Source organism: Zonotrichia albicollis, chromosome 1, assembly GCF_047830755.1.
Source record: "Zonotrichia albicollis isolate bZonAlb1 chromosome 1, bZonAlb1.hap1, whole genome shotgun sequence".
Taxonomy (NCBI): domain Eukaryota; kingdom Metazoa; phylum Chordata; class Aves; order Passeriformes; family Passerellidae; genus Zonotrichia; species Zonotrichia albicollis.
The window spans coordinates 93,323,957-93,339,188 of NC_133819.1; the positions used below are offsets into that span (position 1 = coordinate 93,323,957).

Here is a 15,232-nt window from a genome sequence, read left to right on the forward strand (position 1 = left end):
CAAGGTTAATCAGCACTACCAGAATTATGCCAACCTAACATTAAAAATAATAAAAAAGATATTCAAAAGTAACTTCTATGAAGTGAACAAACCCCTTATGGAAAAGAGGTCTCCTTAACAGAGGTTTTAAGTGCTAAATCCCAAAAACACTGAAAAGAAGATGCAGATCTGCCTTTAGCTGTTTCACAATGATACAGATGTACACAGGTTGCTCAGTAGCTCACAGCACATTTCAGCAGCAACTGCTTTGTCCAAATCTTTGACAGCTGAAAACAGGAAATGTTTGAGCTTAATACCTCAACTCCTGTGCTGAGAGGAAGAGAGAGTCCCTGAATTATTTCTCCAGCCTTTACTGCTGAAGAAAATGTACACAGGTACTCACAAAACCAAGTGGAGGACACCACAGATTACTCAGAAAGACAGCTTTGATTACTATGGCCCAAATTCTGCCTTCAGTGTGAATGTATCTTCCAGGTAGAGGGAAGATTATTTGACAGACCTCCTAAAAGTCATGGAATAGGAGTCAGGCTGTTGTTGGCCATGAGCAAAGCCTCTGCACCTGAACATTTGCCAGGTCTGGCACTCCTGAGGCAGGTAATGGTAAAAGCAAAGGACAAGATTCATGCAAGGTATCCTGCCCTATCTCATAGTCTCAGCATGCAGGTTGCTCACCTTAATAAAGGCAGAACATGAAGTGGCAGGAAACGGAAACTGAATGATGGGACTGTAGCTCCTACTGCATTTTAGGCCACCTCGGCCTGCCCAGGCACAGGCCAAGGAAGGAGATGCTGCAACATCAGCCTCACTGGTGACAAAGGTGCATGGATTTAAAAGCTAACACTGGAGCAAGCCCTGAAAATTGCTTTCTACAAGACACTTCAAATTAAACAAAATTAAATGTTGTGGGTATGCAGCAGAAGGCATGACAGGAGGGTATATACTGATAACACACGGAAGAGCAAAGATGATGCCTCCTCTTATGAAAAGCTAAGTGTATTCTAAGATGACAAATTTTACTTTGTTTCCTGTATTATGCTATTTCTCCCAGGGCAGCATTTCTCTCTCAGACAGCATTTCTCTCTTGCCAGAGCAGGGTCCTACATACCAATTGTGAAATGCCTGACAGTGTAAAGAGGAATTTAAAACATATTGGTTTAGAAGCTCAGCTGTCAACAGTTCAGATTTTTTATTTATTAAAAATCTGATTGAATGTGACAGCCTGTATATAATCTTCCAATTATGTACTTTTCTGGAATGAAATGCTCTGCATATAATTTCTCAGCAAGGCAAAGAATAAGGTCAGAACAAAACATGAGTACTTACTTTACTGTATGGAATCTTGCTATTGTCCATCTCTTTCCTCCACAATTGGAGTAGCAAATTCCTGTACTCCTGATTGAAAGGTCCAGAATAAGAGAGAAATCCAGTGGCCAGAAGAACATTCCCCACCAAATTAATAATTTGATTTTGAAAGTTTTTGCTGCTTGCTGTCCAACGAAGCTGTACGGAAAATAAAGAAGTTAGCTTAAGCAGACACAAAACTAACACAAACATCTAACTTACAAAACTTATCTCTTTCTGATAAATAATTTTTCTTCAAAACAGGAGTATTTTTTGCTTTAAATCATTCTTTTCAGAAGTAGAAGTTTGCTTGGAAGTGATGGCAACCACCTGACCAAGTGGAGAAAAAGCATCTCTGTGACCAAGCTGGATGAAGAGCTTTAGAGGAATGAAGTGTCAGGCAGAGGAGGACCAAGAGTCATGTGAGGAAGTGAAGGACAGGGCTGGCAAACAAAAATGTGTGGGGTGAGATAAACTGTAGGGACCTTGTAATCAACAAAACAGGGCCAATGGAGGACCATCCTAAGGATACCCACAAAAACAAAGTGTTCACCAGACAGAATGGTGGGGAATAGCTTTCATACTGCTTATAGAACATGAATTATCACAGCTGGGCTCCTCTCTGAAGTGTTTCTACAGGAATGTGCACAGCATGGAGAACAAAAGAGGACTCTCCACATGGTTGGAGCATCATGATATGATGGGGGTCATGGGAACATGATGGAAAGAGATCCACAACTGGAGAGCTGCATCAGCTATCTGTGGGCTTTTAGGAAGGACAGGCTGGGAAGGTGAGAAAGAAGGGTTTTCTTTCATGTGAGAGGGCAGTGGAATGCATGTGGTCAGCATGGGAGACTCAAGGATGGACAATGTGCCAGTTGGGAGCTTGTAGGTTAGCATCAGAGGGAAGATCAGCATGGGAGATGTGTGTGTCTGTCACAGACAATGTGGTTAACAAGAAGTAGATGAGGGGAAGAAACCTTCCATCCACAGACCTTGGTCTACATTAGGAACTTCAACAACCCAATATCTGAAGGGACAACGCAGAAAGACACAAGAAATCCTTGAGGTTTTAAGGAAGGCATTGACAAAAGTTCTCAACACAGTGAAGTGAGGATTTAATGAGGGAAAGGCAGTTTGCTTAACCTCAGACTTGCAGATAAAGAACTGATCAGGAATCTAAAATTTGGGGGAAGCCTTGGCTGAGATGGTTTAGACTTGAGAGTCTAGAGTGCAGGAGGGATTTCTACACATGCACTTATGTGCACAAACACATGATGGGAAGGTGTAAAGAAGAAATTGCCAGACTCTTTTCACTAGCACTTTGTGAAATGACAAGGGGCAATGGACAAATTGGAATATAAGATATTTACATTCAACACACAAAAAATCCCTTTATTTCAGTGAGAGTGGTCAAAAAATGAAATAGGTTGCGAATGGAAGTGGTGGAATCCTGGAAGATATTCAAAACCCAACCAAAAAATGCCCTGAGCCTTGAGTAGGGGGGAAGGAGGGATGTGTGCTTTGCATTAGATGGTCTTCAGAGGTCCCTTCCTATCTCAATTATTCCATGATGCTGCAATTTTATAAGTATTATTTTTCATGTGCTAAAAAAATTTAAAATAATTAACTCATATTTTGCTTATTAATTTCTTTCCAGATTCCTGTTCCCATACAATCACTCTGCATTCAGTCTTGGTCAGGACCTGCATGCTTCAAGTTTAAAAAAATATACATTTAATCCAGTGTTAGTTTTGCCTAATCCTCCAAGTGCCATACAGAGTCTTTAATTTTTTTTTCTGGATTTTCAAAAGGAGAGTGGAATAACAGCTCTTACAAGACTTCATAGAACAAAGCTTCATAAAACCCACAATAAGGCACTATAATTTCCTATTTTTGCCTTGTTCTTAAATTTAGAAATTCACTGAAAAAATATGACAAAGCATCTAAGATTTTTGACTGATGCAATATGAAGGGCAGCAATGCAAAGAAATGCTGAGGTGCTGGCCTCACAGGACACAATGGCTTAAGTCAGAACTCTCATCAATTTTGACTTTGTGTGAAATCAATGAAGGAATTAACAAAGCAAATAAGAAGAGGGGGGGAAAGAGTATCCTGCTTCCTCTGAAAACCTTCAGACTGAAGCCAGAAAGATCTGCATAGGAAAGGTAAATTTCAAGCTCAGTGCAGAGGATAACAAGTAGCCCATAATTCTGTAAAAGGCTCCAGTAGAAACCTAAGTTTCAATTATAATTCAGGAAATTAGTCAAGCTTCAAATTTGTATTCTTGTATACTTGGTGAGAAAAAGAGAGTAATCCTTCTTATAAATATTTTAGGGCAATTATTTAGGTTAAGCCTAATTCCTCTTCTTAAAAAAGCTAAAAGGAATTTGGCTCCTTGGCTTTAAATCTGAACTTTATCCTCATATGAATTATATGTTATAAATCTTCATGCAGAAGAATTAACACAAGAAATTGCTTTACTTTTTAAGGTACATTAGCATCAAGGAAAACAAGCATACATATAACTAAAAGAAGTGTCATGCGATATCAAGAAGTCACCACGCCTTGAGTTTGCTGCTATGATTGTTGTGGAGCATTCTCAAACTGCACACCTCCTTTGTGCTGGAAACATGCACACATGTGCTGATACCTTTTCTCCCCCTAGTCCTTCAATCAGAGCTGAGGCATTGTTCATCTTCCTTCTGCACCCCTCAGCATCATCGAGCAAGGCCTGCTTCTCTCTCACAGCAGCGTCGTACATGGCTTGTACTTCATCCAGCTCCGCCTGCTTCTCGTCCAGCTGATTCTGTGCATTATTCAGCTCCATTTCGGCAGTTGCAAGTCTTCCTTCCTGTAAAGCTAGATTTGCCTATAGATATTTAAAAGTAAAGAGTTAATACCTATTCTTTTGGCAGAAAAGTTAATACCTATTCTTTTGGCAGAAGCAAATGACATTCATTTAATGGCACATACTGTACTGTATTGGGTACTTAAAAAATAATATATGTTCTAAGATGACAGAAGTTTTTTTTTTCTTTTTACTTCTGGATCAGAAGCATAGCACTATAGTTATTCAAGGCAATCTTAAGATATTTTAACAATATTTTCAGAACGGTCTATTAATCACACAATTATCAATGTTTTCAAATCACAATACACTTGAAATAGCTGTATACTAGATATATGAGGCAATATATACAATGCGTTGCCTTATATATATATGCCTCCTGTAATACATTTTCAGCACAAAAGAAATTTAATACTATCTTCATTAATTATAAAATAATAAAAATGAGAACATACACTACTCTTCTGCTCTCTTTTTCCATCAGTTATCTCTACAACAAAAATATAACAAGTGTATTTTTTGCTTCTCCGGAAAGTAAAACTCTAGAGACTTTTTTCACATTTCTCTATAAATTTGCATGATGACTTACCAGTCATTTAAATGTGGCCTCTTAACTTTTATATTCCTAACAGGGTTGAAAAAATATTCTGTGAATTCAGAAAGTATTTCCATACCCATTTGCAAAGGATTAGAGCCTGACAAATTTCTTATGAAATTCACACTTACAGATAAAGGTTGCTTTCATTTGCTCTGAATATTTAAAAAAGCTTGTTTAAATATCATGTATCTTATTGCTGGTTTTTACTTCTATAAGAGTTATGAAGATGGAAACCAAGAATCTGTAAAACCTGTTTTATTACAAAAAGTAGCAGTAGAAGGCATCTCTCTTAAGGAACAACTCCTAATCAACAGCATAACCATGGGTTGGGGTCTGGTCTATCTCAAAAGAGTGGTTTGTGAGGAAGGAATTACAGAAGCATATCTGTACTAATCAATGAAGTAGGTTACTAATACCTGTGTACATGTATGTTGCAAAAAGTGTATTGGATACAGGTGAATCCCATGTATCTCTGCCCATCTATATTAGCAATCTAGGTATATGCAGACAGTATATGCAAGAGAATAGCACTGTCAGTAAAATTTCATCTACTGCAGGCACCTGCTATGTTGACAGATCCCAGAGATAAAAACATATTTTGGAATCCAGATGAACCAGTAAAATGGCTGCTTACAAAATTTCCATCATGCAAGAATGCTAAAATATTTTTACCTCACTGTTCATCAAAAAACACATTAAAGAACATCGCCTAGAAATAAGCACTGCTCAATCAGTGAGTCTTGATTAAACCCAGATAAGCAGATTTCAGATCAACTGCTGGTATGTTTTAGTGAATCTTGGACCATTGGGCAAAGTTCCAATAGCAAAGGAGCTTTTAGGAGGTGACGTAGTGCTACTGTCCCCCCCGCACCAGGGGAAAGGGTGAGGTAGAGAGAAAGAGAGACAGTGCAGGACTCCTTCTGCATCTGAATAAGAAAGGCCTGACAACTGGCTTAATAAGACAACTGCCTTTAAAAAAGTCATAAGAAGAAGACAAACAGTGAGTAAACTTTACATTCTCTCAAATGCTGGACACCCCACATTCATGCAGCACGAGAGAGCCAGGATAGTTTTGCCCATGGTATCCTGTGCAGAGCAGATCCTGTCCATGAAAAGAAAACTTTCTCTTTTGGCCATTCAAACTATTTTAAATGCCTCTTATTATTCTGTCTTATTGAAGCAGATGCCTCATTCAGCCATCTGTTGTCAGGCCTTTCTTACTGAGATCCAAAAGGAGCCCTGCACCAGCCCTCTTCTACCTTATCTCACCACTTTCCCTACTGCAGAGCATCCTCATATCCTTAAATTCTCTGAGGGCTAAAAATGGGAGTGAAACAATATTATGACATAATGTTTCAGTCCCACCTGACAAATACTGAAGTTACACAGGAAACAAGATCCTTGGAGGGCTGTGAATAATAGCCTTGGCAGAACAGCTGGAACAACAGAGAACTTACACCTGACTGTGTAGATTCATATAACACCTTGACATTTATCACAGCAGGATGTGAACCTCAGTGGAAAAGGATGGGCATGAGAACTCCCAATATATATGAGCAATGATGCCTTGTAAATATGAAAAGCAGCAATAAACTACCCAGAAAAGTGCAAAAGATTGATGAAACAAACTTCCCCATTCTTAAAAACTCTTAAAAGGCTGTCAGCTTTGAAGATGTAGGGATATAAAAAAAATATTTTAGATGAGTAGGATGAGTACAAAAAAAGTATATTGTATTCTAACATGAAAAGAATCCCTGAACTGATTTACACAAGACTTTACAGATTTTCTGGAAGATGACATATAATAAGAAACTATTTTACAGACAATTTAATCAGAGTTCTCAGCCACTTTCAGGGTAATCATAACAAAGTATAAGACATTATAATATTAGTTTGATTTATAGGCTACTTGATCATATGTGATGAACAATGGTTTGTTGCATGAGACTGACAGCTAACATATCAGGATGACCAACCTATATGTGATTCTCAAAGGCAGAAAGACTACTTGGTTCAGATGACCCTTTGAAATTTGCTTTCTCCCTGGTTTTTTTTCCCCCTCAGACGCAAGTTTTCAAAATTCCATGGGTACAAACACAACTTTTGTATTGACATCAGTATCAGGTTGGTTGGCAGCCTCCTGTATAGAGCTCTGCCATGAGGGCAGGAGGCAAGTTCTGCTGCCAAAGAGAATCTTCTGCACAAGAAGACTATTAGAGCTGCAATCAGCTCCATACAAACATTTCCAGCCAATATTAGGCAGGAAGGAAACATGTTTCCCAATCACTAAGAACCACTGTAGCCTTTCTAATTTTAGTGGCATTGCCCTGTGAACAAGCTTCACACCCTTCATTTCATCCCCCTGCATCATGCAGCGGAGCAAGGATACACAATTTGTTCCAGCTGGATGCAGTGTGAAAGCCTGAATAAATGGATTTTATGCAGATGAATCATGAGGATTTAAGACAAGAGGTCCACACTCTGATCTGTGCTCCTGGAGAAGTGATGCTACCCTGGAACATGCCTGGGTTTGTGTGAGAGGAGCAGCTTCAGCCTTTCCTTGCCTTTGGCATTGGGGAACCAGACAGACAGACAATCCTCCCAGCACCTGCTGCAGAGCCAGTGCTGCTACTGCCCTCTGCATGTGTCTGCGTGGGGCAGGTACACACAGCACCTGCACCAAAACCAGAGCAAATAAAGATAATTACAGTCACAGCTATGCTGTTAAATGAAACACGCCCAGGACCTTTCTCTGGCACTGATGTTGACCAGCATAAAAAAACTCACATTAAGCTCTCTCACCCTCTAAAACACTATGACTACATGTTGGTAGCCTTGTGGGAACGGCTCTTGGACCAGGATAGAACCTGAAAGGAGCCCAGAGACTACTGAAAAATCCTGTTCAGCAAAGACCAAATCAAACTAGGGATCATTCTAAAAATTTACCAGTGTAAACGATCACTTTCCAATGCCTACAAAAATTCACTAGTACTGTTTAATTTATTATTATTGACATAGACACTAAGCCTCTTGCTGATCCATTGCAAACTCAGATTTGCAAAGTACCAAGTATATCTGACCCTGATCCATGGAAGCAGTTCAATAAAAATGACTTCTCCAACAGAAAGAAGCCTCATACCATTTAATGCTATTCTGGATCTTGGATGGAATGCCCAGATCAACCCCAAATCATTCTGAAGAGCAACTGCTGTTCATTAAATTGAGGAAATGTTACTAGGAGAATCCCATTAGGAAAAAAAAAGCATCCAAAACTACAGAGTTCTCTGCAGGTAAGGATGATTTGGAGCTTTCCTAGCACTTCTCTTGTTAAGGAATTTCATCTTTCAAAGTCCACTGTTTTAACAGTCCATTGAGCACTTACTGCTACTGGACTAGGCCAGAAGGCTTCTTGGACTCTGTCACTCTGCTCCTGACCTTCTGGGGAATTGCTAAGTGCTCATCTTTGCTTTTTGCTTCAGTCTTGTTCTGGGCACATGGCATCTGACTGAAGACTCTTCATGGACATGCTGTCTCAAAACTACTCCTGTCCCAGATTACTGCAGACTTTTCCTTTAGACACTTCATTGGTTTTGGGTCAACCTTCTCAGAGACTCAGCGTCATGATACACTTGTATCCACCATTACTTAGGGAAAGATTGTAAAAAAGGCAAAGACATACACAAGTTTTGCAGACATTCCAAAAATAGTGGTTTTACCTCAACAATACAAATTTAAAAAAATATATATACACCTGCACATACATATGTGCACATGCAAACAAATCCCTGCAAGAGTGACATTAATAAAATCTTGGACTCAATTTCTTTGCTATCAGTGACCATTCTTTGGGACTAAAATAACATATCTCTTATATGCTTTTCACTGTCTGTACTAGCTAGTGAAAGACTTTCCATATTTTCTGTTCAGTTACATGTCCTGACCTCACTCTGGTTTGTTAGGTGACCTAATCCTTCCCTTCATCCCCCCCACCAAAGTATATTCTTTCCTTCTACAGTTATTGTGGGCCTTGGATTCAGACTTGCATGCTTGTTTTCCTGCCCAGTGGGCATCACCTTGTCAAGGACACGCTTATTTAAATGGACAACTATCAAATTTCAACATTCCTTGACTATTACCTCTTCTTCAGGTGCAAGATTTCCTTTCATTGCTTGCTATGGTTTTTAGTTCAGCATGGAGACAAATGAAAGTAGAAAAGGAAATAAAGTCTCATACTTAAAACTGAGTGTGACAGGGAGAATCCTCAATATCAAACAGAATTTATAAACTGTAAACAGACTTCCCTTGATCACTATAACAGCCTAAGGAGAACTTAATTAAAGTCACTGCAAGCATCCCTATGGGAAATTATACTCCTATACACATTATTTTAATTGGAAGCTAACAGTATCACAGCAAAAGTCAGGGCTTCTCCATTCTGATCTTATATTCTTCAAATAACACATAAGGAGCAGATGGTGTTTCAAAATTCTCAGGTTAATGCAGCAGGCTGGTTTACTAGGTACCAGTCTGGGGAGGAACAGCTCATCCTCCTGCTCAAGATTTACAGGAAAGTCCAACTAATGACCCTTGGGCTGCAGGTCACTGATCTAAAGAATGCCAGTATCCATTCCTAGGAATTAGGAAATTTTTGCACACTAAGTACATAAGTTATAAAATAGAAGTTTTTGCACACTAAAATATATATCATATATCTATATATTTTTGTGCACTAAATATATAAGTTAATAATACATAATTTTTGAACACTAAAATATATGTTTCTATTTATAAATAAATAATTTTGCACACTAAAATATAAGTCGCTATTAATTAGTTTTCACAGGTTGTCATAGTTAAGATAAATGAGGCAATGAGCCTCACTTAAGATGTAATTTAAAAATATATTGAATCTATTTTGCAGGTGTTGAAAGGGATTTATATCCTAGAACAGCAGTTAGGATAACGGAGCTTGATTAATTCATTCAGTAAACCTGCTTTTAGCACTAGTACTCAGCTAGTACTTTATGCAGTTTAATTGTACATTTATTTTCAATTATTTTCTTAGCATCACTACACTGCTTCCTGCAATATCTTCTGCATACTTTAAACCCTTCCTCTCTCCCTCCCTCTGTCATCTTCAGTTTTTAAAATATTTTTGACTGTTGCTATACCTGACAATAGGCACCACTTTGCCAAGATATGTATGTTTCATCTTTTATCAGATACAGTGTGACAATAATGAACACAAAGCTAAATTTATATGTAATCCTAAATCATATATATACAAATAAAAACTACAAGAGCACGTTTTCAGCTTTCAGGGTTGCATTTGCATATAAAGCCACTATTTCCCCAAGGTCTTGCTCCCTTTTACAGCTCCCAATAGTAACATTTCAAATTCTGCTTTCATTAGTGAACATGCATTATTTGAAAAGGAAATAGCTAGTTATATATCACGAAAATACAGCACTCTCTTGAGTTACTTGAATAAAAAAGAATATGCTTTTAACATATTTGAATCAGATCTGTCTAGGTATACTAAACGATTATGCAGAGAGTTTTGACTGTACCATTGATACAGTGGTTTATTCAATAAGAAACCAAACACGAGTGCAGTGGAAGCATAACGGATTGGATGTATTTCTTCAGAAAAGAGGCATAAAACTCACTGCAGGAGCAATGACTATAAATCATTACATAAATATGCAAAGACCCTTATTTTCAATGTGCTCACAAATGGAACATCTCCAAGACAATAAAGCTATCTGTAGGAATTCACACAATAGTGGCTGATCCCTTTCTAGTTTAGTTCAATGTTTCAACAGAATTCTATACCTCACAACTACTTTATTACATATATACACTTGCATGTAGCAGTTTGAAACTCCAAAATATTTTTAGGGAGATGAATTCCAGCTAAATTCCTTAAAGAACGTTTCTATGCCAAGAGTGATCTCTCCTCTCCCAGATTCTATCATGACCACAATGAGTGGGTTCCTTCCCGGGCCAGTAGGACTGAGGAGTTTTGTTGAAGCCGTAGTGCCTGGCACCCACTCTGAGGGCAGAGAGGGTATCACTGTCTCCCATGCACAGCTAGACAGGCTCTATAAAGAACCAACTGAATGCTTACTGTGTTCACACAAGTAAAAGCTGTACCACAGGGTAGTTGAGTGTAAGGAGAAAAAGTTGCCAGGACATATTAAACATCTGTGTGCTTGACTGAGCAACTGGGTGTGAAGAAACAAGAATCTCTTTTTTTAACCAAAATAACATGACATTTTTTCCCCTTGACTACAGTAATCTCTCAAAAAAATAAAATTATCAATATGAAATACCTTTAGAGGAAGAACTTCTTTATTAATACTATAGAAGTAAACCATTGCTTGTGTCCATGAGCAAAGACCTGCTACATTTCCACATACTTTTTTAGCAGTGTCAAGATTATAATCCTCCATATCCAAATAAGGCTCTAAAAGTTCCACAGTTTCTTCTGTAATTGAGTCCTAGTCAATGAAAAGGAAAAATTATTTTTTAAAATGGATTTTTGAAAAAGGTCTGCTTCACAGAAACATTTTTTTTTTTTTAATCACAGGGTATCACTTCTCACAGAATAAATCAACAAAGCAACACTGCTGCCTTTCACTCTTATAAAGGACAGATTAGTAGTTTTTGTGTACCCGTGAAAATAACTCCTACTTCCATTGCAACAGATTGACTTGAGTTGGCATTTAATACCCCAATTTGACACATTTACAGATGTTCCTAGTGCTCGTAGCTCCATGACAACTTAAGCTGTTCTAAGTTATTGCTGCTACAACGCTGCACCTTCTTCTCTTTGACCCATCTTTAATACCCTCACCAACACTCAGTGATCTAGTCTGGAAACTGTTATGACAGAAATATAAGTCAGAAAACTACTGATTAATTTTCTTCTAGTCTAGTTCCATAAACAATCTCCCCATGGCATCAGACAGGCACTGGTGTGAACACAGCTAAAGGAACCAAACATGCAGGTTTCAGAAGGAAAAGGGTGAAACTGCAAGGCACTGTCTTCACTTCACTGAAGCCAACCCTTTTCTTTAACCATGAAAGAAATTTCTTTCAGCTATTATTCTAATCCCAGGGTTTTTTTCCCCTTTCACAATCTGCTGAGAATATGAAAAGCCAGATCTTTGATGGTGGTTAATCTATAATTATGTAAGTGTCGGAAGAAAATGGAATTCATCTCCTTGAGCAAGGTAGAAAGTAGAAGAGCTTATACAGGCTAAAAATGACTGCTTAACAATAGACATTTCCAGAATCTTCCCTTTTTTTTGGCAATGTATTAATGCCTTTCTTTTAATGCATCTAAAAATCATCCACCATTCATACTGTCAAACAATTTACCCTTTTCTTGTTTTTCTGCACAGCAGAAGGACTGCCTTGTACTTATCTGATCTTTAGCTACTCTAATAAAAAAGACATTCACTATATTACTCCCAAGATCAGCCATGGTGATGTTTTCACTGTGATCATTTGCTAAAATGTAAAATACTGCTGGACAAAAATTTTGACTTTTTTATTCTCCTACTCAAAATAATGAGCTAACAAGCTGGCAAAGGTGAAGCAAAGATCAATCAGCAGTGGCCTAAAATTTCTGCTCAAAAGCTTGGAAAATGTCATGCTTTTCCTTTTAAGTAATTAACTTTGAACTCAATGAACTTCATCCACTAATTGTTATTGCCTAAAACACATTAGGAAAGAACAAAAATCTCACAAACAATTAAGCTATGTGGTCTACTGAGACACAATGAGCTTTCTTGTCATATATACTCAAAATGAGAAATAGCATGTGAAGGACCTCGTCAGGAATTGAAGTAGTCAAATATTCTACTCCATGTTCACTGCAAGAACTCAGTCCCACAGAAATTGTTCTGACTCCTCTGAGCTAAATGTGCTGCCAACTACCAGCAGGAATACATGCACTATTAATAAATGCCAAAACTCTGGAAGTCTCATTAGACAGAAACTTGAGTAAGGAGAGCATAATTAGTCCTTGCTATCTTAAAACTAATTTCCTCTTTCTGTTTAGTGGAGATAGCACTTGGAAAAGTGACCAGACTGACAGCCCCAGGAAAAAATTGTCTACAGAGGCAGTACAAGTTTCCACAATATGGCTCTCTGGGAGAAATGGCTCCTGGGGATAGTGAGAATGATCTTCACAACAAAAACACTCCAGCAGCTCAGAAAAGGCATCAGAAAAATGCACGGCTAACTAGATTCAAACATTAGTGTACAAATGAAAGTATGTTCTTCAACATTACAGGAAAGTAGGATTTTGCTGAAATCTGCTTGGTCTCCTGGATTATAAAGTTGGGCTATGATTCTGCCACTTCATATTCTACCCTAGGTCTTTTTCTGGTCCAGCAACCTGTGACATCTTTCTTCTCTTCCCTATAGAGAATTTTCCTTTGTCTCACAGTTCAGTCAACCTTGCAAAATTTCTATTTCCTGATAGAAATAAAAATCTGTTCACTTTTATTCTTCTTACGGTTGATAATAACATTATTCTTCATTTCACTATTTTTCTTGTGAAAGAACCCCTAAAGTTCCCCAATCCTCTCATTACCTTTCCTGCTCATTTTTTTCTTATTTCCTGCTAGCTCCCTAGCAAATTGGTGACAGAATTGTCAAGTGCCTTACAGGCAAACAGGCATGGTAGCACTGGAGTAGGTGAGCTATTAAAAAGCCAAGAGTGGGCCCTTTTAAGGCAAATTCCTACTCAGAAGCAGGAACTGCCTGAATAAGATAACACTCAGCTTCTCAAGATTTGATCTAGTGCTTAGGATACTGCTGTCTGCTAGAAGCCACTGCATGGCCCAGGAGAAAAATTACTGAGATAATGACCCGTGAAAGGGAAGAATTGTCACAAAGCATCTGCAACTATAGATAGACAAAACTGTTTCAAACCTCCTTTGATGGTAGAAGACACTCTCATGCAAACTCTGAAGATGCTTATTGAAGCAGTAGTGCCCCTATTAATCACTTACCTTCTGAAAAGTAAGCAGCATGCTAAGAAATCCTGAATTATTCATGAGCTTCTGAGCCTCAGTCCACGATGGCTTCACACCTGGGTGTTCATGATCTAGTGTCACTGAGTCTATTTTCCTTTGGAATAAAAGCAGTACGCAGTCCATGATCCGCATGATCAGGTGAGGAGGTTTACCCAGTTTGCGAACAGTTGCAATGTCAGATGGTTTTATTGTCTGAAAAGTTATAGAAGAAAATAGTCTATTTATTTAAACAGTCGCTCAATTGCAGAGAATGGTGTTCTTTTGGATGTACGTGCAATGCAATTGCTGCAGTTTTGCAGGTCCCTCAGAAGCACTACTGCAGAAAGTCCTTAAAGGTAGTGCCACTCTATGACTGCTTCATTACCTGACCATAGAGTACTGCCCATCTTACTTCTTCCCCTCTTCAGTTTTCAGGGCTTTTTCTACAAGGATTTACAGGTTGGTGCCATTCTTTCAATCCCCCGTATCGTCCCAAGTTAGAAGCATAAGTCACATTATGGCACATAATAATTATTAACTACATGCATGCTCAGAATATATTTGCTTCTGACCTGCAGGGCTGCCTTGGCTTCTTCCAGTGCAGGTCTTGCAGCCTCAAGCTTCTCTTCTGCTGCTGCTTTATCAATGGCAATGTCATCCACAATAGCCTGAGCCTTGTCTTTTACTGTTTGCACCTGCGTTTTAACTTTTTCTGCAGCATGGGCTTTCATAGTTACTTCCAATAAAACTTCATCAGCTTTTTTTGAGGCTATAGCCAAATCTTTCTCCTTCATAACCAACTCTTTGGAGAGCTGATTAACAGAAACCTCAGCTTCCATCAGTTTTGCAAGACCTGTAGTGGACAAATTCCATTTTAGCAACAGGAAGACCTATGAAGAAAGTAACATCAGTGAAGCAATGTGGATATTTAAAATAAATCACTCAGATTCATATTTAGGAACACCAGTGAGTAATCCCATTGATTGAACACCAAAATTCAGCAGGGGATTTTATTTTTTTTAAATGTGTAAAAGCATTCAGAATCCATCACTTGATCACTTATTTATGTTCTTATACATGAGAAGGAGACTAAATATTAAACACATGCTCAAAAACATTAGCATGGAAATGACAGTCTTAAGAATTGTGTGTGAAATCTCTGAAATCCGTAAGAACATGAAAAGTACTAGGCTGTACTCTGTACGAAACCAAGGGGAGGAACCTGGCAATGAAAGCAAAGACACAAGGAGAGTAGGCTGAGCCTCTAAATTCAACATTACATGAAGATCCAGATGAGATGGGGCTAAAAAAATCTAAAGATTCTTGAGCAATACAATGCTCCAATAATTTGAACAAATTATGAGAAAATCTCTTAAGTATAAACATCCTTATATATAAATGCATGTCTCT

The 15,232-nt window shown here is 38.2% G+C and overlaps 1 protein-coding gene across 8 annotated transcripts in view; it reads right to left on the reverse strand.

Moving 5' to 3' along the window:
• Nucleotides 1-15,232, reverse strand: part of LOC102067773 (dynein axonemal heavy chain 5) — a 156,684-nt gene that overhangs the window by 54,888 nt on the left and 86,564 nt on the right. For 7 of the 8 annotated variants that reach the window (XR_012581608.1, XM_074547041.1, XM_014264275.3 and 4 more), the window contains exons 58-62: nucleotides 14,395-14,675; nucleotides 13,820-14,035; nucleotides 11,126-11,293; nucleotides 3,995-4,213; nucleotides 1,324-1,500 (exon numbers count right to left, since the gene is read on the reverse strand). Coding sequence is in view for 7 of the 8 variants with exons in the window: in XM_074547041.1 (XP_074403142.1) it covers nucleotides 1,324-1,500; nucleotides 3,995-4,213; nucleotides 11,126-11,293; nucleotides 13,820-14,035; nucleotides 14,395-14,675 (1,061 nt within the window). In the remaining variant the exon portion in view is untranslated. The remainder of the gene's footprint in view (nucleotides 1-1,323; nucleotides 1,501-3,994; nucleotides 4,214-11,125; nucleotides 11,294-13,819; nucleotides 14,036-14,394; nucleotides 14,676-15,232) is intronic. The other variant, XM_074547036.1, reaches the window with a different exon arrangement.